General features: G+C 55.5%; 2 protein-coding genes across 7 annotated transcripts; one reads left to right on the top strand and one right to left on the bottom strand.

Annotated features, from left to right (window-relative positions):
* Positions 1-4,076: 4,076 nt before the first annotated feature.
* INPP5J (inositol polyphosphate-5-phosphatase J) lies at positions 4,077-13,384 on the top strand (the record flags this gene model as incomplete). Of its 6 annotated transcripts, none has more annotated exons than XM_084254214.1 (13): positions 4,077-4,181; positions 5,802-6,952; positions 7,294-7,410; positions 7,538-7,646; positions 7,828-7,944; positions 8,263-8,438; positions 8,905-9,016; positions 9,157-9,266; positions 9,406-9,589; positions 12,018-12,155; positions 12,315-12,392; positions 12,518-12,622; positions 12,820-13,384. In XM_084254214.1, the coding sequence occupies 13 exons, from the start codon at positions 4,077-4,079 to the stop codon at positions 13,294-13,296; spliced, it is 2,979 nt and encodes a 992-aa protein (XP_084110340.1). In that variant the 3' UTR covers positions 13,297-13,384. The 6 variants fall into 6 exon arrangements, with proteins under 6 accessions (XP_084110340.1, XP_084110342.1, XP_084110339.1 ...); XM_084254216.1 differs by having other exon boundaries at positions 5,784-5,845; XM_084254213.1 differs by having other exon boundaries at positions 5,784-6,952.
* Positions 13,385-14,577: 1,193 nt separating this feature from the next.
* Positions 14,578-18,981, bottom strand: PLA2G3 (phospholipase A2 group III; the record flags this gene model as incomplete). Its single annotated transcript, XM_084253393.1, has 7 exons — positions 14,578-14,812; positions 15,426-15,542; positions 15,650-15,779; positions 16,357-16,664; positions 16,943-17,070; positions 17,327-17,466; positions 18,468-18,981. The coding sequence occupies 7 exons, from the start codon at positions 18,979-18,981 to the stop codon at positions 14,605-14,607; spliced, it is 1,545 nt and encodes a 514-aa protein (XP_084109519.1). The 3' UTR covers positions 14,578-14,604.
* Positions 18,982-21,503: the final 2,522 nt, after the last annotated feature.

The raw sequence follows: 21,503 nt of genomic DNA, 5'->3' as shown, positions 1-21,503 counted from the left end.
ACAGACGCCATTGAAGCACTCTCATTGCATTAACCTGGACACTGTGGCCTACAGGGGCCACAGCCTGGGCTGCTGAGAGTTCACCACCCAGTTAGTGAAACCAATAGTAGGGACACAGCCATAACAGTACCGGAACATTCTAGCTTTAGCCGCCAAGGTAGGCCCAGGATCTCCCAGAACAGATCTCTGCTCATAATCCATACCATTATGTGACACTTGGTAATCTAGGCCAGCAGCCTTCCTTACGTAGAGCTGGATTTGGGGTTTAATCTTTGATGGGATAAGACAGACAAGGCCAGGGTCAGCCCTTAGCCCAAGGCCAACTTTAGAACTGTATCTGGGGCTGGTGCAGGGCTCAGTCAATGACTGAACTTAGACCTTGGACTGTGACCAGGACCAAGGTTCAATCTCTGAGTACGCTCAGGGCTCAGTCCTTGACCAGACTCAGTGCACAGTTAGGGTCAGAACTCAGTTTAAGGTCATTCAGTCCATTTTAGGCTCTGGGCTTAGTCTATGACCAAAATTAGGCTCAGAGCTTGGTCAGTCACCAGGTTTAGGGTTCAATAGATGACCAAACCTGGAGTCTGTCAGTCAGTCCAAAATCTAGGGTTAGTCTGGACCAGGATAATACTTCAGTCTGTGACTTGCTCCATCTTAGAATAGGAACAGGGCTCGACCTGGGTCCAAAATTGAGGTCTCGTGTTGGAATCAATCTTAGGCTTGGATCAGGACTTAGTATGTGACTAGAATCAGGACCCATGGTCAGAGTCTTGACATGGGATCAGGGGTCAGTTAACACCAAATAGGGATCAAGGCCATGACAAGGGCTTAGTTGGGCACTATGTTTTGTTCAGAACTCCCATAAAGAAGTTCCTGGAGACGTAGAAGACCAGGACAGGATGGCCTGCAAGAAATGGGAGCCCCCAAGCAAGCTTGGCAGCCCCAGTTCCCTTTGTAAGTGTCTCCTTGCCTGCAAAGCCGGATGTCCTAGAGCCTTCTAACCTACATGGCTCTGCTGCCTGAGATCCCCTCGCACCAGAATAAAAATAGCCACTCACTTCAGAGCAGCTGACAGAGAGTGCCTGGCTGCCTGGGAGGAGGGAGAGTGGAGGAGAGGAAAGAGGGATGTCTGAGCTCAGCCCCAGCTGTGTGACCTTGGGAAAGTCACCCCTCCTCCTTGAGCCCATTTCCTGAGGGCAGAATGGGAGGCTGAAGATGACACCTGCCCCCAAGGTAAGAACACAGTGCAAGTGATGTAACATGTGGCACTTGTTACCAAGAAGGAGCCCCAAAGGAAAGCCTGGGAAGATAAATGTTCCTCCTTGTCCTATATATTTTCTCCTCCAGGAAGTCTTCCCTAATGCTTCCTTCTTCCAGCTCACAATACCTGTGTCACCCTTGACATCTTCAGACATTTCTCAGATAGTAGCCACAGCATGACCTCCCTCTCGGTGGGCCTGGATCAGGAAAGGAGAACAAACCCCTCGGACTGTCATCATTCAGGCCCCTGGGATGCAGGTGGAGGAAGAAGAGGAGAAAGTCTTCTTTCCCTTCCCTGCTTCTGGTGTCTTCATTCTGAGTCAAAGGGCCATGAGGCCACAATTCCAAATTTTGCTTCTTTTCATGCTGGAATCTTCTACACTCCTTTGCACCTGAAGCTTCCCCTGCTTCCCAGAGCATTTCTCCTTTTCATTGGGTAACCCAGAATCCCCTTCAGAGAAAAGGTTCACTGGTCACCTCTGTGAGGGAGAATTATCCCCTGCTCTGTCTCGTATTGCCCGCCACTATGTAATCCCTCAGTTTCTTCAAGCAAGGATCTATTTGTCAAATAGGATCTTGTTTCCACTTCACAGGCTTACGATGGAGTGTATCTGAGATGATCTACCAACCACCAGCTCCTTCTCCTATCTCTGACCCAAACAGCCTGAAGGGTAGCACTAAAAGTCTCCAGGAGGGGGCTAGACAAGCTGTACCCTCTGTCTCTGTACACCCCCATCCTCACCCCCTGGAGTGAGAGAAGGCAGAGAGCCAGGAGGGGCCTCCGGAGACAGCCGACAGCCGTCTCCAGGGGGGCGGTTCTCCCTGGCAGCTGCCCCCGGCCTGCCTGCGCCCTGCGCCTAGGAGCCTGTTATCAACCTCCTTAGTCATCACACCAGGAGCTCAAATATAGCTCTTACCCACTCCCTTCTCAGCCAGGGTCCGCCCTCCCACCCCCTTCCCCTGGCAAGGCCATGTCTAGGTCTCAGAGCTTCTTTCCCTCCCCTCCCCCTCCACTCGGCCTCAGTTTCAGTATCCAGCAAATGGGTAGGTTGGAGTAGATGACAATTACGACGATGACATTGCTGACAATAGCTCTGGGGCAGCTGCCCTAACTGAGAGCTTACCCGAGTCTGCCTCTGTGCTAAACACCTCACGTGAGTTATCTTGCTAAATCCTCAGAGCAACCTTAGGAGGTATCTACTATTTTTTTTTTTTAATCTCCCTTACACAAATCAGTGATCTCCCCAAGTAAGTCAGTGGCAGGGCCAGAAACAAAGTCACCTGCAAGTTCTGAGCTCAAGGAGGAGAAAAGACAGGACATCTGCTGGGTAGAGGAGCCCTCTGCACACTCATTTGCATGACATTTGCCAGTGTCCAAAGGGCACTGATGCTCCTGTCCCAGCCCTGGATGGCTGAGCTCACCAGTTATCTCACCAGGTAAATGTGAGCAAGTGCCCCTCCCAAATGGCAGCCAATGGATAATGGAGAGAGAAAAGTTGAGAGGAGCTGATCTGAGATGGGCTTGACTGTGGGGCCATCTGAGGGCAGGCAGCAAGGTGTCTGCAGAAGAGGAGAGGCCAGAGCTGAGGTTGGGATGGAAACCCCATCCAGGAGAGGAGAATAAGGTGTCTGTGCACGTAATTTCACAAAGGGGCCATTGAGGATACAGGGATGACTGTCGACCAACAGAGAGCTTGGAGCACAAAACTCAAAATTCCTGCTTAAACTGAAGGAGATTACTCCTCTCTAAGCAGTCTAGCAGTTTCTGGAAGAACTGAGATTTCAGGGACTGCTTAGCAGTAAGTGAGAATGGGAAGAAGCAGATGCAAGGGGCCCAAGCCATCCCTGGCCAAAGCTGAACCTTGTCACTCTTCTCATTCGCTCGTTCATTCGCCACCACTGCCCTAGCTGGAGATCAGGCTCTTGTGCTGGGTTCTGGCCAAAGCAGCTCTCAGGTCTGTTGTTTTTTACCCTGCTGCCAATCTGTTGCCCCACCCCTGGGTCCTTCTTCACCATAGTTCCCATCCTCAGATACCCTAAGTGGCTCCTGCAGGTCTCAGGTCACTAAGGGAGCTCTTTTGTTTCACTGAGGCTCAGGAGATCTCACCAGGTAACTTTGAGCAGAGCCCCTCCCAAACGATAGCCAGTGAGTACTGGGGAGAGAAAAGCTGAGAGGAGCTGACCTGAGATGGGCCTGGCTGTGGGGACATCTGAGGGCAGGCAGCAAGATGCCTGCAGAAGAGGAGAGGCCAGAGCTGAGGTTGAGATGGGAAAGGACTCCAGTGGCTGGAGCCTGAGTGTCTGTTTCTGAGATGAGAAGGGAGGGAGCGGGCACCAAAGCCTGTAAATGGGGCAAGGGTGGGGGCCATGGCAAGCCCTGAGTTGGCAGGGAGTCAGGATGGTCAAGGATCTGGGCAGGGACTCTGGTGTCTCTGAGGCCCTGAGGAAGATTCTGACCTCTGAGTTACCTGTCTCTACCTTACCCTCAGGTGTGACAGTGCCCCTACATTCAGCGTGGGCCAGCCAGCCTTACTGGTGGGAGGTGGGGGTAGACAGCTTTCTCCATGCTGCTAGTTGGGATGTGGGCCAGGCCAGTGGACATACTATCCCACCCTCCCATGGCTGTTCCAGCCCCAGCAGCCAGCCTGCAGGGTTCCTGGGGCTACCACCTTGCCCTGGCCACCTCTAGGCTGGGAAGTGGGTGCCTATGCCTTTAAATTCGCAGCAGGTTGAATCTGCTGATGACATCACTGGTTCCCGGGAGCGGAGGAGCTTCAGCCTAAGCGGGAGGGAGCCCGGGCTGCCGGGCTGCAGACATGGAGGGCCAGACCAGCAGTGGCAGCAGGAGGCCAGGGACCCAGGCAGGCCTGGGCCTCTTGCCTGGACCTCATGGAGTTTCCCAAACTGGAGGATCCCCCAAGGTAAGACCCCTAAAACCTAACCCCCATCCCTGTCCCCGCTCCCCCCCATACACACACACTGCAGGCACCCTGGTGCCCCTTACTGAGGGGCTGGTACTCTCGCTGACCATCAAGTAGGAACTGAGTGAACAGGGGGCCCTGGAGGCTGAGGGGGCAGTAACGGGACACCAGAGAGAGATGGAGTCAGCCATCTCCCCGAGCCCTTGAAAGAACCCTGGACAAGGTGTCAGGGGACCCAACTGTGCTCCAGCTTTGCTGTGTGACCTTGGGCAAGTTGCTTGTAATCTCCGAACCAATGCAAAATGAGGAGACTTGTTCCTGAAGACTAAAAGTGTGACATCTGGGATGTCTAAGTTGTTGGTGCTGGAGGCGGTGTGGTGGTTGGCAGGGGGATGCAGAGTGGGACACTTGCAACCAAGGAGAATGTCCAAAATGCAGCTTCAAAAGCTGAGTTTGGAGAGGGAGGTGGGAGCAGAGTTTCAGGTTCTCTGAACTGAGAAGGACACGGATGCAGACAAAACTTCGCTTCTGGAGGCAGGATGGGGCTACCAGAGGGCCAGCACAGACGTTCTTTTGCCCTCCCTTATAAAGGACACTTACTCCTGTCTTCTGGAGACAGGGGACATCAGAAACGGGATGGATGGGAAAGGGAGAGGATGTTCCTGCACCCCCTACTCCAATTGCTGGGCCAAAAAGGGGATCCCTGCTTGTCCTCACAGGTGGGGGATAGGGTGGAAAGCGTAGAAGGGCACCACGGCACAGAGTTGTGACCCCAGGATCCAGAGAATCCTGGACTTGCTCTGAATGTCAGACTCACACTTGCTGAGAGGATGGACCATTCCACAGGGACTCGAAAAGAATCCTAGTAAAGGTTGAGCTTGTAAATGCAGACCTTGGGAGGAACCAAGACTTCCCAGAATGTGGTGTGTCCAGGGGACTTTTCCCAGGTTCCCTTGTTTTATTGATAGGGAAACAGAGACCCTGGGCTGAGAGGTGCTTGCCTAGGGTCACCCTGAACTAGGCTTTGAATTGACATGGCCAGTCTCAGCCCCCGGAGGACAGACAGGGCTGTGACCAAGAATTTGGGACCTTTACTGGGGGTGGAACCTGAGGGTTCTGGAATACTATAAAGGAAAGGAGCAATATTAATGGGCTGCACCCAGGATATCCACAGTGGGTCGATCTGGGGTGCCAGGTCATTTGCCCTTGGCCGGGGGAGCACCAGAGACTGAAGGGAGGGTTGCCCAAAGAAGCTGGTTCCAGGTGCCTAACAACAGGGTCAGAGGTAGGTACCAGATGAAAAGACAAAGAGAGCCCCTGGGTTCAGGTTCAGACGCTGCCTCATTTGAGTTAGGGCCTTAGTTTCCCCATCTGTAAGAGGTGTCAGATTTGAGGGGAGGTATAGTGTTCTGTGTCCTCTTTCCTCCAAGAGAGAAGCCAACTCACCGCAAAATGGATTGAGGTGAGAAATTAGGAAGGACTCTCTTGGAAAGGTGTGCCTTCATGGTAGGCGGACTCTGCTGGGGGGGGGGGGTACATGGAAATCGGGGTCCCAACCCCCTGGTTAGGGTTAGCCTGAGTCTTTGATTTGTCCTCTGCAAGGTGGACTCAAGTTTTCACCTCCCGGTGAAGGAGAATGCAGGCCCGGTATCCTCGGAACCAAGGTTGGTTCTGGCACCTGCGGGGCCGCAAACAACTATGCCACCTTCCTCAGAGGCACCAAAGCTGGTTCTGGCATCTCCCCGGCCCATCCTGGTTCCACTGTCTACCCCTGGAGGGCAGAAAAAAGTTCCTGCCCACAGCAGCTCCAGCCTGGCTCCAACATCCCTCGGCCAATTGGTGATGTCGGCCTCGGCTGGGCCAAAGCTTCCTCCAGTGACCTCAGGCTCAGTCCTGGCTCCCACATCCCTGGGGCAACTGGTGATGTCTGCTTCAGCTGGGCCGAGGCCTCCCCCAGTGACCCTGGGGCCCAGGCTGGCTCCATCATCCAGGGACCAGAAGCAGGTGCCACCTGCCTCCGTGGGACCCAAGCCAGCACTGGCTGCTTCAGGCCTGAGCCTGGCCCTGACATCTGAGGAGCAGCCTCCACAGCCCCCCTCCAGCTCTTCCCCAGTGCCCAGTCCTGTTCTGTCGCCTTCTCAAGATCAGACCCTGGCTCCACCATCCATGACATCAGCCCCAACTTCTGTGCGATGTACACCAGCTAAACAGAGGGATGCCCTAACCCCTAGACTCCCCCCTCCTTCTGAAAGTCATCTCCAGCCTCTGGCTCAGGCATCTAGTCCTGTGGGTGCCCCATCCTTGATCCAAACGTCCCCAGACCCCCGGATCTCCCCCTCCTTCAGAGCCAGGCCTGAGGTACCCCGCAGCAGCCCTGAGGATTCTGTCCTCCCCCGGCCACCCCAGACCCTGCCCCTGGATGTGAGCCAGGGCACTCCGGAACCTGGCATCCGCTCCCCTGGACTTCTGTCCCCCACTTTCCGGCCAGGGGGCCCCTCAAACCAGACTGTGCCCCCACCTCTACCCAAGCCTCCACGGTCTCCAAGCCGCTCCCCAAGTCGCTCCCCCAACCGGTCCCCCTGTGTTCCTTCAACTCCTGAGATGACCCATCTCAGGCCGGGCACCCAGAGTGCTGGGCCTGGTGGGCGCCTGAGCCCCAGCCTTCAGCCTCCTGAAGCCCCAGCCCCAGTCACCACCTCCTCCTCTACATCCACCTCGTCATCCTCCTCTTGGTCAGCTCAGTCTACCTGCAAGAATGACCCCGGCTTCTGGTGAGGGGGCCCTCTCCCAAGACAGATTATTGAGGCATCATCTCCGAAACTAGCCATTCTTCCAAGGGAGCACACCTTACCCTGCCCAGTTACCTCCCCAGGGAAGAGCCCTTGGGCACCCTCAGAAGACAGTGTCCCTTCCTAAGGGACTTGCCCACCTCTGCCTCAATTGACCTCCCTAGGAAAAGTGTGGTAGGAGGAATACGGAGCCCACGGTGGGTCCTTCTGAGGGCTTACCCCCACCCCTGCCTCAGCTCATGTCCCCAGAAATTCCACGCTGTGGGAGGGAGGTTGGGCATCAAGGAGAGGTGCTAAAGAACCCTTCTATGCCCCTGCCCCAGGATCACTGTGGTCACGTGGAACGTGGGCACCGCCATGCCCCCCGACGATGTCACATCCCTCCTCCACCTGGGCTGCAGCAGCGATGACTCTGATGGGGCAGACATGATCGCCATAGGGTGAGGGGGCAGGGCGCGTGGCCTCTCTCCCGAGCCCCTCTGTGCCTCCCATCCCAACCTCTCGCCCCTGGGAGGGGTGTCTCCTGTGCCCGCCACACCGAGGGCCGCCTCACGCCTCCTCCCCCAGGTTGCAGGAAGTGAACTCCATGATCAACAAGCGGCTCAAGGACGCGCTCTTTACGGACCAGTGGAGCGAGCTCTTCATGGACGCGCTGGCGCCCTTCAACTTTGTGCTGGTAATGTCTTCCGCAGTCTCCGGACAGTCGGAGACCCCTGGGTTCCTGGCCCTGGCTCTGCCTGGACCCACTGTGGGACCCGCCGGGCCATGGAGTGGGAGCGTGGAGAGGCAGACCTTAAGGCGAGGGCGGGGGCTGCGGAGCCCTGTCCTGTCCCTCAGGCGCTTGGCCTCCCGCGCAGGTGAGCACCGTGCGGATGCAGGGCGTCATCCTGCTGCTGTTCGCCAAGTACTACCACCTGCCCTTCCTGAGGGACGTGCAGACAGACTGCACCCGCACTGGCCTGGGCGGCTACTGGGTGAGCGCGGGGTGTCCAGGGCAAGGCAGGTCCCTCAGGGGGCTGCCGGTTAGACCCCCGGCTTGCCAAGCACGGAAGGAACCCCCCCCCCACGCTCCACCCCATACTATGAAGCTTGCAGCTCCCCCACCCCACCCCGTTTTCCAGACCCTACCCGCTTCCTGCTCCCCCGCCCCAATCCAGGTGTTCCGCACCTGTCGCTAGAAACCTCCTCCTCCAGGCCCCCTCCGGCCGGTCCCGCCCCTCTCCACGCCCCGCCCAGGTTCTCACCTCCCGGCGGGGGCGCGGCGGGTGACCCGCCCCATCCCGCCTCTCAAGGGCAACAAAGGTGGCGTGAGCGTGCGGCTGGCGGCCTTCGGGCACATGCTCTGCTTCCTGAACTGCCACCTGCCGGCGCACATGGACAAGGCGGAGCAGCGCAAGGACAACTTCCAGACCATCCTCAGCCTCCAGCAGTTCCAGGGGCCGGGGGCTCACGGCATCCTGGACCACGAGTACGGGCAGGGGCGGGGCCGAGCAGAGGCCGGCGGGGCTGGTGAAGGGAGGACGCGCCTCCGAGGCCCCGCAAACTTGCGCGGGAACCTAAGCGGGCCGGGGTGGGTCTTGGGGAGAAGAGGCGCGGCCGGTGGCGGCTGAGGGCTTGGGGGGGTCTGTGACCTCCAGAATGCATCTAGCAAACTAGGAATCGAGTGCGAATGCCGCTGTTTGAAGGGGGGTGGGGGGAGTGGTGGGCAGGTGCTGAGCCTACTCGGGAGCTTTGCCGAGGGGCAGGGCCTTGCTGAGCGTCCCAACCCAACTTTCCCCTAGATTCGCACCCCTGCGGCTCCTCGGTGGGCGGGAGGCTCTGCAGCCGCCCACCCGCTGCATTATCCCTACGGGCAGAGGACGCTTTCGCGTTGGATGGGGCTGGGGATAAGCTCTTCCATCTCACAGCCCCTTTTGACCCTCACCCCTGCACAGCCTCGTGTTCTGGTTTGGGGACCTGAATTTCCGTATTGAGAGCTATGACCTGCACTTTGTCAAGTTTGCCATCGACAGCAACCAGCTCCAGCAGCTCTGGGAGAAGGACCAGGTGTGGAATCCCAGCCCACACCCCCAACCCCGAAGTGCACAGAGCATACCCCGGGACACACCTGTACCATAGGCTTGGTCCCTGCCCTCACCTGCCTTGCGCAAGCGACTGTCCAATTCTGCCCTTCTGGACCCTCACAGCTCAACATGGCCAAGACCACCTGGCCCATCCTAAAGGGCTTCCAGGAGGGGCCCCTCAACTTTGCGCCCACCTTCAAGTTTGATGTGGGTACTAACAAATATGACACCAGGTGAGCTCAGCACTACAATGAGGTGGGGGTGTGGGTTGAGACCTGGATAAGGGGCACAGGGAAGAGGGGCAGGAGACAGGCTAGGGGCTAGGCCTTGAACCCCAGCCCCTGACACCAGGGCTGCTCCTGCCCACTGCAGTGCCAAGAAGCGGAAGCCTGCCTGGACAGACCGTATTCTGTGGAAGGTCAAGGCTCCAGGTGGGGGTCCAAGCCCCTCAGGACGGGAGAGCCACCGGCTCCAGGTGACCCAGCATAGCTACCGCAGCCACATGGAGTACACAGTCAGTGACCACAAGCCAGTGGCCGCCCAGTTTGTCCTGCGGGTAAGTTCTGGCCTCATCCTCCTATAGCATCCCCCACCCTAGCTCAGCATCCCTGTGCCCACCAGTACCCCCTCACACCTGTTGTCAGCAGCATCCACTTGTTGTAGCAGAGTAGGAGTGGGGTTATGATCCCCATTTTCACTTGAGGAAACTTAGGTTCAGAGACAAAGCATCACTTGCCCAGGGTCATTATGGCTAAACACAGGATTTGAACCCAGGCTGGTCTGATTTCCAAGTTCATGCCTTTTCCACTAATCTCTAACTTCCTACTGCCAAGAAAGCTTTAGGGCAACTTTTGTTAAAATTCACACATATCGTAAGACTAGCAAAGTCAAAATGTTTATTCAACCCTCATGTAGCGTTCATTCCTATCCATACATGATTTATCATCTTACCATGTGTCGTCCAGCACTGTAAGAGTTAAGGTAGTGATGGGGAGGGGGAGTAGGCATATAAAACATACAAAGCTTAAGTCTGAATAATTAATTTAGCATATTTAGGATTGAGGTCCTTAGTTGCCTATGTAAAATGGGGAAATTCTAGAACGTTAAAACTGGAATTGAGAGAGCATGTAGTCCAGTTCTTGGTTTTTCTGTAGGGAAACTGAGGCTTCTGTGGGTTCGACACATGCCATGATATACTGGCTGTGTTAGAATGGGGTAGATTCCATCTTTCCATCCCTGAAACCCAACTCAGGGCTCTCCGGTTCTCTTGATCTGATAAGGCAAGCCCTGCAGATCAGAGATTGTTTTCCCTGGGAACTTTGTCACGTGGTCAGTTATGGGAGATTGGCCAATATCCTCAGCTGGGAATAGAAATCTGCTCATTTCTGGTCTCCCGTGACCTTTAGCAGAAGGCTTAGTTGTGGGGTTAAATCCTCCACCAGGACCCTCACCTCACTTCTTTTGGGTACCCCACCCTGACCTCCCCTCCTTGTTCTCACTCTCTGTCTCTTACACAACATCACCTGTGGAGGACCTATTATATGCCAGGCCCTGTTTAGCACACTTGACGTATGTCATTACTTTGAATGTCTTTGTAGACCCTGAGGTGTCCAGATTCTTTTCCCAGTTTTACTGGTGAAGGAAACTAGAGTCCGGAGAACTTAAATCTCTGACCAAGGCAACACAGCAGAATGGGACTGAGTGGGCATTTTATCCCACAAGGTCTTCTAGGGCATTTCTCAGAGGCCCTACCCCCCCATCACCTGGCCAAAACTGCTGTTAGGAACCTAAGGACAGAGAGATGATGTGCTGGTTTCTTCTGAAGCAGCCTGGCTTGGAAGCTGCAGATGGAGGGAAACCTGAAACCAGATAAACAGGGAAGCAGACAAAAGACTGAGGCTGGCACCACCTGAGTCCCTCCCCGAGGGAAAGAGATAGTCAATACCCTGGCCACCTGCCACCCCAGCAACCCCAAGCACATGTGTGACCACTTGATTGACCTAGAGGGACCCTGGGGAGAGGCTACCCCTGGTTATGATTTGTCTTGAAAACAAATTATGACAAGATCATAGTTAATGGATCCTTAGGACAAGTGGGGAAACTGAGTCTTGGGATGACTAGGAGCTTATTTGAGGTCATGCAGCAAGTTAGTGGAGGTAACTGAAGTCTCTGGCCTTCTGCCAAAGACTCCTCTTGCCTGCTCAGGGATGTTCAGCTTACCCCCATATTACCCAGTATACCATGTCTCTCTTGCTATAGGCAAATCATTCACTGGTTACTGACTACGTACTGGAAAGTATATGGGATGCTTTACAAATAGTAGCTCATTGAATCTGCAGAACAATCCCAAAAGTTAAATAAGATTCTAAGTTTGGGGCCTCCCTGCTGGCACAAGAGGTTAAGTCTCAGCACTATGAAGCAATCTGCAGCCACTGCAGCGCAAGTTCGATTCGCCCAGGGAGGTGGCCCACATAGGGCACAGCAGACCTCTCCCGTCTTGCCCACGGCTCCCCTCAGCAGTGTATTTCAGGAGATCTGCCTGTTCTGCTCCCCACTCTGTCTCTGGTGAATCCTCTCACCCCCACCCCCACCTCTGGCCTACACCCCAGCTCTTGTATGCATAAATAAATAAAATAAATCTTAAAAAAAAATAAGAGTCCAAGTTTACAGACAAGAGCCCTGGCATTCAGAGAGGTCAGGAAATTCACTTGGCATCAAACAACCTGTCGGTGGCAGAGCCAGCCAGGGTGAAACCCCCAGTCAGCTAGCTTCAAAGCTGCGTTCTCACACCCTAAGAATGGTCTGGGCAGAAGGAGCCCAGGCTGCCTGGTGTTTACTCTAGAGCTGTTCTGCCACAGTTTCCCAGTCTGTACAGTGGTTTCAAACGCCCTTCGTTCCAACCAATTTGTGCTTACTCAAGCCCAAGGGCCTTGGGTGCACAGACTGTTAAGAGCTTCTCTTTCATGTGGCCCCTGCCTCTGCAGTTTGCCTTCAGGGATGATGTGCCGCTGGTCCGGCTGGAAGTGGCAGACGAGTGGGTGCGGCCGGAGCAGGCTGTGGTGAGGTACCGCATGGAAACAGTGTTTGCCCGCAGCTCCTGGGACTGGATCGGCTTGTACCGGGTAAGAAGCGCAGGAGTGGTCAGAGACCCAGGGGAGGAGGGTCCTGAAGGAGCCGGGGGTCCTCAGGAATATCACTGACTTCTCCAGACTTTGATACCATGCTGGGAGGCTCCTGGGGTCATGTGAGAGGGGTCACAAACTTGATTCTTCTCACCCCAGGTGGGTTTCCGCCACTGTAAGGATTACGTGGCTTACGTCTGGGCCAAACATGAAGATGTGGATGGAAACATCTATCAGGTAGCTAAAGGGCTGGGGAAAGTGGGAGGAGGTCTCCTTCACCCTTGGGGGCTCAGAACTTGGCTTGGGGATCCTGAGGCTGCCTTCCAGACCCCAACCTGGGCCTGTATCCCTGGACCCACCAGGTGACATTTAGTGAGGAGTCCTTGCCTAAGGGCCATGGAGACTTCATCCTAGGCTATTACAGCCACACCCACAGCATCCTCATCGGTGTCACTGAACCTTTCCAGGTAAGTAAGCCAGACTGCGGGGTAGGGCATACCAAAGGACCTGGTCCAAATTGCCACAGCTTCTACATGCTTCACTGTGACCTCATGCGAGGAGCCTGACCTCCCTGGACTGCCACTGGGAAGGACTGGAGTGATTCCAAGAGCCCTCAGTGGTCAGGTGGGGAGCAGAGCACCCCAGTCACTAATCTTCCCCTCAGATCTCGCTGCCTACCTCGGAGGTGGCCAGCAGCAGCACCGACAGCTCGGGTGCCAGCTCGGAGGATGAGGATGACAGCACTCTGGAACTGCTTGCACCTAAGTCCAGAAGCCCCAGTCCTGGCAAGTCCAAGCGGCACCGCAGCCGCAGCCCAGGCCTGGCCCGCTTCCCCAGCCTTGCCCTGCGGCCCTCTTCCCGAGAACGCCGTGGTACCAGCCGCAGCCCCTCACCCCAGAGCCGCCGCCTACCCCGGGTAGCCCCTGACAGGGGCAATGATGGCAGCGGCCAGGGCAGTAGTGAGGAGGGACCCTCTGGGCTGCCTGGCTACCAGGCCTTCCCACCATCTGTGCCTCGAAACCTGCGCTTGCTGCCTGCCTTGCGCCTAGAGACCGTAGACCCGGGTGGTGGCAGTTCCTGGGGATCTGATACGAAAGTCCCAACCCCTAACAGCCTGTCTCCCAGCCCCCAGGGCCAGTAGGGATTGGAGAAAGAGAACTTGGCACCCTGAGGGTGGGCATGCAGGTGGGCCCAGGTGGCCCCCACTTTGTCCCATCTTCTGCAAACCTGCCTGCCTCCCTCCTGCTGCTGCTCCAGCTTCATCTGCACCTGCCACTCTGTCCTGACCAGGAGTGGACAACTGGGGTCCCCCAAGCTTGGTCCCGGCATCTTAACTGTGACAATCAGCAAAGTCCTGTCTGGGCCCCCATCTGGGATGGAGGGAGGGGCAATTCTGGAGGTCATCCATTAGGAATTAAATTCTTCAACCTCACTCCTGACTCCTTCTTGAATTGTTAGCAGTCGGGGGGTGGAGGTAGTCAGAAGAAAGGACTAGAAATACAAGAGGATGACAGATCTGACAATTACCAGTCACCAGCTATGTACATTTCACACACGATTTCCTTTAATCTGCACCCTGAATTATGGTGTTGAGTTCAATGCATTTTTAGACCCATTTCACAGGAAAGCAAACTGAGGCCTTAGAGAAGTTATGTGAGCCTTTCAAGATCAGACACCTAAGCACAGTTTGACTGTGCATTGGAGAGAGGGAACATTTACAGGTGCTAAGCGCTATATGTCTATTGGTTCGCTTAATTAGTGTGAGGTAGGTCCTGCTTACATTCCCCTTTTTCAGTGGAAACTAAGGCTCAGAGTCAGAGGGGGTAAGTAGAGGTCTCTTGCTCAAGAGCATGGGGAAGATTTGAGCAGAAAGAATGGACCAAGGTAGGTTAGCAATGGTATAGTAGTTGTTAAGAAAAGGGATACCCTAGGGAGGAAGGTGACTGAGATAATCCCTCTCTGGCAGTAGCCCCCCCCCATCACAGATTCGGGCAGAGGTACTTCTGTGACACCCTTCATTCCCCACCTGCTACCCCAGGCGTCAGCAGGCGGGCACTGGGACTCCACTGGGCAGATCCTTGAGAAGTGTTAAGTTTGCAATATGAACATATGTGTGCCACCTCCTGGGGCTGCTGCAGTAACTTACCCTCACCCCATTCCCATCTGTACATGAAGTTCCCTGTCTAGGCCCAAGTCCAGGGCATCAGAATGTTCCTCCTGAGTACCACATCCTCACACAGAGGGCTTATGTCACCAATCTAAGATCACCCAGCACAGCAGGAGCCGCTGTGCAGCATCTGGTTCTTGGCCAGCCCTTCTCCAGACTCCTGCTGTCCATAAGAACCTGCACCATATTTGGGTTAACACATGGAGAGGAGGCTGAAATCCACAGGCCTGGCAAAGCCAGGGGTAAAGTCTAGTCTGGTGCCCAGGAAAGCTGAAATGGAGGTCACTGGTTCCGGGGTTTCTGATGCCCGTCAGATCTCTGGGCTGCCTGGGTCAGCTGCAGACACTGGTCAAAGAATGACAGGGGGGCTCTTGGGTGCTCTAAAGGCCATGACTCCTCTATGCCTGTTCTCTGGAGCTGGAGTTGCCTCTGCTGAAGGCGCCGTAAGTGCCGAGGTATCACCTTGATGGCCCTGGGGTCTCTGGAACAACTGTGGAGGGAAATGGTGGGGCAGGCATTCATGACTGACAAAGATTGCACCCTACTCTACAGACAGGAACTGGCCCAGGGAAGAGCAGGTCTGGGGCCAGGAAAAGATAGGTTACCTCTAGCAGGGGACAGAATAAACTTCAGTCTGCCACTAGCCGACTGCCGAAAGCTGGGCCAATCCGGGCCTCAGTTTTCCCACCCGTGAAATAGGAAAGGTAACAAGGGGATGACTTGGAAAATCAGAATCCAAATGAGACAGTGAAAAAGAAGTAAGAGGTAAGCAAGCATTTTCATTATGTACCCAGCAGGCCTTAGGCTGTGGCATCTCACACCATTTCCTTAGTATCCAAGGCCATTTACAGATAAGGAAATGGAGATATAACAGGTGACTTGACTTGCAAGGTCACACAGGAAGCAACTGACAGTCAAGATGCATCACAGCCAAATGCAGAGCTGAACCCAGGGTACCGGAGGGTAGGGGGATGGTGACAGTGGAGCCTAGAGTGCCCCTGATCCCTTCCACCACACCCCTCAACCCAGGCACACAAAGGGGTCATAGGCAACCCACCCCTTTGGAAGATCCCCCATCCCTTCTGGCTCTGCCTTTTACTTACCCTTTGTCCTCAGCACAGTCTAGTGGAGGGGCCAGTTTAAAGCAGGTCATCCCCAGCCGTGCCCAAAGCATGTTGGCGCCCGTGGGTGGGTGGTGGTGAATCAGGAAGCGTGCCAGACTGAGGGCAGAGGCGGATTTAAGTTGGTGCAAAGGTTTACCCACCAGGTGCCCCTTCCCAGTGCCAGCAGCAGGCAGCCCACCACCTAGGGTCCACGTAGGTCTCACCGGCGTGTGCAGTTGCAGTGAAAGAGAGGCTCAGGGGCACTATTGAGCAGCTGGAACTTGGTGTCCCAGGGTCTGATCTGGTGCTCACACTGGTCGAGTTGGCGGAAGCTGCGGCAGGTCCAGTGGACACCTGGGGGCAGGTGTGGGCTGAAGGGAGATCCTGCCAACACCCACTGACATTCAGAGAAACATTGACACAAGTGCTCACACACACACACACACACACACACACACACACACACACAGAGAGAGAGAGAGGGTAGTGTGGCCCTGGAGTATCTACAGTGGTCAGAAAAGGTTTCTTAGAGACAGAGGCTGCTCAACTGAAGCTGGGAGAGAGGAAGAGAAAGGAAGAGCGTCCAGGCAGAAGGAGTAGCGCATGCAAAGGTCCAGAAGTGGGAGAAAACAAACTGCTTTTGAGAAATAAAGATTGTGAAACTCGAGTTTCAACAGGGGAGCAGGGTCTGCAGGACCAGTGCCTGAGGGCTCCTGGGTGTTGAGACATCATCTGCTAATGGTGGGGCTCATCAGGGAGTGATATGGTCAAGCTTGTGGTTTCCAGAAATCCCTCTGGCGAGTGCATTATTTGATGGGAGAGGCTGGGAAACCCCAGGGAAGATGAAAGGAAGCAGGATACCCCCAACCCACATGCAGAGGCAGGGACCCTCTTCATATCAGGAACTACCAAGATTAGGTTCTGAGCTCACCCTGAGGTCTCAGGCCACTCTGTGGCCCCTGGAGACCTGGAGGGGTGACCTCCAGCACAGCTGTGGGGGCTTTATCAGGTCTGGGAGAGGTCACAGGGGCCCGGAAGTCTGTGGTATTGGATCTGCTGGGGTACTTGGACCCTTTCTTCTGTGGTAGCCACTTCCAAAGGTGCTTCTTCCGTTGAGCCTTGGTGAGGGCTGGAGTCGCGGGGCTGGGAGTCAGGGGGATGACCCGGGAGCTCCAGGAGGCATTGTAGAGGGTCCTGGGCTGGAGGCGGGCGAAGGGTATGGAGCCATATGTTCTACACCTGAGAGGTGGCAGTTGTGGCAATTGGTAACCCATAATCCCCCTCCCAAAGGCCCAGGGTTCATCTGTGCGGAGATATAGGCTCTGCCAGTCCCATCTCTCACCCACTGGCTCACAAGGGGCATTAGAGAGGGTCTGCACCCTGGACCCTATCCTCAGGAGAGGGGAATGAGACACTATTCCCTAGAGGACAGACATACAGACAGGCCTCCCTCCCCGGGCTTGGAGCCTAATCTCTCCCTCTGGCTGAGAAGGGATTCAAAGGGGCCAGGTACATACCCGCCCCACCAGTACCACGCCACGCACGCCTCCTGCTCCTGCAGCACGAAGCAGGGGATCTCCAGCACGTTGAAGAAGGCCACACCCACAACGTCAGAGATGGAGTCCCGCTGGTTCTGCAGGCATTGCTGGAACCTGTGCCAGAGCTGGCACTCAGGTCCCTGAACCACAGAGTCACCTGGCTCTTTACCTATTCACCCAGTTGCTACTAACCAGGTGATTTGGGGCCCAAGTGTTCCCACACCTCTCAAGCCTCAGCTTTCCCACCTGCGCATGGGAATCCGGGCTGGCTGATCCCTTCAAGATTCTCTAGAATCCTGGTCTTTCCATGCAGGAACTAGGTGATACCACCTCACCCCTGAGCACTCAGTCCTCCCTGCCCACTGCCAACCTGGCATCACAGTCACAGTGGGAAATGGTGTGGAATCGGTAGTTCCGGATGCCATAGTTGTACTGGAATGGCGAGATGGTGTGTGAGCAGCGGTCATGTTCCCGGCAGCAGAGATCAGGACCCTGGAAGACTCCTACAGGGAGCAGTGGGGGCACCAGCTCAGTAAAGTCCCGGGCACTACCTTATGTTGTGCCCACCTCATGTTGGGAGCAGGGACCTGGCTCTCCCCCCTGCCCTGACACAAATGCCTGGGATGGTTGGGCCAGTCACTCTCATCTATGGGACTCTCAATCTCACAGCTTAAAGGGAGCACCCAGATGCTGTTGAGCAATTCCACGTGCTGGCAGCCCACCCAGGAACCCTTGCCTATGGAAAGCTCTTTCTCAGAGAAGTTGGAGTCTGCCTCCAGAGTTCCCAAGCTCACATCCCCAATAAAACTCTGAAGTTATGAATGTGTGTGGAATGGAATGGCAAGCAGGCAGGGTGCAACCTTTCCAGCTGGCACAATGAGGCGTTGCCAGGATGCCAACCTGCTCCAACTTGGGTGCCAAGCCCTCCCCCTAACCCTCCATGTAGACGACAGTTGCACTGAGAGTACAAAAAAGAGTCATCTGTGTTTTTCACCATCTGAGCAATAGCACCCTTTAATGAGCATCTCCCAAGTACGCGACACTTCCTGTATCCAAGCTCATGGCAGCCCTGCAAGGGAGGAGCCACTTTCCTGGTGCAGGATCAGAGAAGGGAGGTGGCTTGGTCAGCTTGGATATGCTGAGCTGGAATTTCAACCCAGGCCCTGAGATCTCGGTGTCCACTCACTCCACTGGGCACTCTGTGTCCGTAGCTTACTCTCCGGTAGCAGTCCCTTGGCTTAACCAACCCTGGCTCCACCTCAGCCAGCGCCCTCCCTGGGATGGTGATTATGGAAGACTCTCAGATTTGAGTTTTTCCCATCTATGACCACATTTAAGCATCCCATTATGAGACTTATGGTCAACCCCCCCCCCCATTTTACAGCCAAGAAAATTGAGGTTCAGAGTGGTTAGTCATTCCTTCAAGGAAACACAGCCTGGAAGAGTGGGGGCTAAGCCTGCACTTTCTCTTTCCAGTCCCCCATCCCACACCCCCATGGCTCACCCAGCTCGGAGGAGTTCCCGGCGGAGTCCCCAACTCCACACCACAGCGTGCCAGGCATGGTCCAGCCTCTCTTCACCCTCTGGTGCCCTATGCCAGGTACTCCACTCTGCTCTGCTTCTCGCTTCTCCCTGGTGCTCACTGGACTGTCCTCATGCTCTTGGCAGGCTTCCCACTGACTCTGAAGGGTGGCCAGGACTCTCTGCAGCTCGGATCCAGGGGTGTGGATGAAGGAGTCCCGGGTGATCTCACCAGCACAGAGGTTACCAAAGGCTTCAGTGAGCTCGGACTCATCCTGCCGGCTACAAGCCTGCAGTCTGCCATGCTCATCCCAGTGGGCGTGGAACAGGGCCAGCCCCTGAGCATCCTTGCCCAGGAAGCTCAAGGATCCCAAGGGGTTGCCGGAGATGGGCCTGGCCAAGTGGCAGGAGGTGCTATTCCAATGGAGGATAACAGGGCCCCCCAAAGTCACCCCGAAGAAGCTCAGAACCACCAATAGCACCACCAGAACCCCCATCCCGCCTGGCCCAGGCAGACAAAGCCCCTGTGACGCCTACCCCTGGTGGTCCACGAGGCAGCAGCTCTGTAGCTGAACGGAAGCTATGCCCAGCAGACCCGGTGCAGAGGGGCCAATGAATGGAGCTTTGGGAGGAGTAGGAAGGAGGCTGGAGTATGGGGTGATCTCAGGCTTGTAACTGAATCCACCGGCTGGGCAGGCCTCTGATTGGCTGAGGAGTGCACTTGCCGGGCCCACGCCCCCACTCTCTAGCTTTTCTCAGCGCTATCTAGTCACCTGCTGCCTGGCCCCGCCTGGATAGGGGCTGTGTGAGCCAAAGCCCCTGGCCCTGGGGGTGGCAGCCAGGAGGGGATTTGTCTCTCTGGGGAGGGAAGAGGGTTCAGGGGCTCAGAGGAGGTGCCCAGAACTTGTCCTAATCACCTTATTTACCTTGGGTGGCTGCCAAACCAACCTCCATGAGCTGGAAGAAAGCCATAGGTCTCTGCCAGAAATTGATGAGGATAGGACTGGGATTCTTTGACCATACACCTGGGAACTCCTCAGGCTGCTGGGAAAGGGAGCATCCATCCCCTGGCCACCTGGGGGGCTAGCTCCTACCCTTCCACCCCCTGGTTCTGAGAAAGTTTCTCTGCATACTCAGGGGACAGTACCCCAGAGCTCGCCACTTCCTGGGACTCTAGTCAGAGCAGACCTTGAGATCAGCATGGGGCAAGGCTGATGCTCCGGACTTGAAGAAACAGGGTTCCCAGAGGAGCAGAGGGTGGCTCAGGCACTGGGTCTCTGGCCACCCCCACCCCTGAACTGTGGCCACCTGGGAAACACAGAAGGTATCTTGTCCCCCAAGAGCAGGGCTACACCCAAACATGTTCCTGTGCTTTCATCTTCCAACCGTCCTGGGAAGTCAGATGCTTATATCCATAGTGCAGATGAAGGAACTGAGGGAGAGGAAACTGCAGGAGACAGTCAGGCCCTGCCTGGGAAGGGGTTAGAGGCTGAAACCCAGGGAGGCAGAACCTGGGGCAGAGCTGAGAAAGGAGAGGGAGGACTACAGGATATACAGACCCATCTCTGTGGCTTCAGAACCAGCAGCTCCTTTGTCCAAAGGGGTCACGGCCAATGAAGAGAAGGGGGCCGGGGGGGGGGGGCAAGGGGGCATGGAGTGGAGGTGGAGGGGGGAACCTAGCAGCCAAACTCCTTCTCAGCAGAGGCTGGGAAAAGGGGCAGGGATGACAGGGAGACCTGGGCTTCCCAAAGGCAGGGACATAACTGGACAAAGACGAGTCCTCTGGAAAAATGCTGATTTTGGAAACCACCATCCTTCTGGAAACTTTGCCCTGTTGTAAGACCAACTGCCATCTACCTCCGGCCCTACCCATTTTTCCATGTGACAGAGCCCTTCCCTGCATACCACTAAGGAGGGGCTGGGAGGTGCCATGGCACAAACACAACTTCAAGGTCAGACAGACGTAGCTGGGCTCCCTGCATGTGTGACCGTCTGAGGCTTAGAAACCTCAACTTCCCTGAGCCTCAGTTCCCTCGTTTGTATGACGGGCACAAGCATGGGAGGCACTTCACAGGATGTTGGGTAAGACTCAGCACAGTTCCTGGCATCCAAAACACCTCAACTTCAGGACATTCAGGACACCCCTGAGCAGGAAGCAGTTTACCCAGGAGACAGCAAACCCCAAATTTTCTAGGCCACAGATCTCCAGTGGCTAGTCCTGGCTAGTCAACTAGTCCTGGCTAGTCAAGCCTGCCTCTGTGACTTCAGGCTTGTCCCTGCCCCTCTCTAGGCCTCAGTCCCCTTCTCTGTTCATTGAGGGGTACAGTAAGGTTGACCTTGGAGGCCTCTTCCTGCCCAGGCCCCACAAGGAGGCAGGCTAGGGCCTGTCCAGGCCTCAAGGGAGGGTGTCGCTGGGTTTTGCCTTCAGATTCCACCCAGGCAGCCACGTCAGCCTCTAGGAACCCTGCCTCCCTCTGGGGTGCCCCTCAAAGGCTTTGGGTAGAGGATGTGGGGGGCAAACCAGCAGAACAGGACAGGCTGGGCCCTGCAGACAGAGGGGGGCTGACGCTTTCCTCTGGTTCCCTGGCCAATGTCTAGCACAGGGCAGGGTGCACAGTTTCAGTGGGGAGTAAGGGTGAGGGTCTCAGAAGCAGATGAGTCCTTGCTCCCTGTCCCATGGTTTGTTCCTGTCTCTCTCCATCAGTTCCCATCATTCTTTGCCACCTTTTGGCTTCTTTCTCATCCTCCTTGTCTCTTGGTCTCTTTCTCTCCCTGACTCAGATTCTCTTCCTTGCTTTTTCTCCTGCATTCCTCCATCCCTCTTTCTCTCTGACCCTGTCTATTTCATTTTCTCTCTCCATTTCTTTCTTTTTTTTTTTTTGACACATGATCTTATTTAATCCAATTACCAGTGTGATCGCACGATCCAAGAACACTCAACTAATAAAACAAATATAATCAGGTGTTAAAGATTAGTCTTTAGGCATTAAGGCCAAGGATGCCACTCCTCCCCGTGAGC

Source organism: Talpa europaea (assembly GCF_964194135.1).
Source record: "Talpa europaea genome assembly, chromosome: 14".
In the NCBI taxonomy this organism is placed as follows: domain Eukaryota; kingdom Metazoa; phylum Chordata; class Mammalia; order Eulipotyphla; family Talpidae; genus Talpa; species Talpa europaea.
This window is presented reverse-complemented; position numbering and strand designations above follow the sequence as displayed.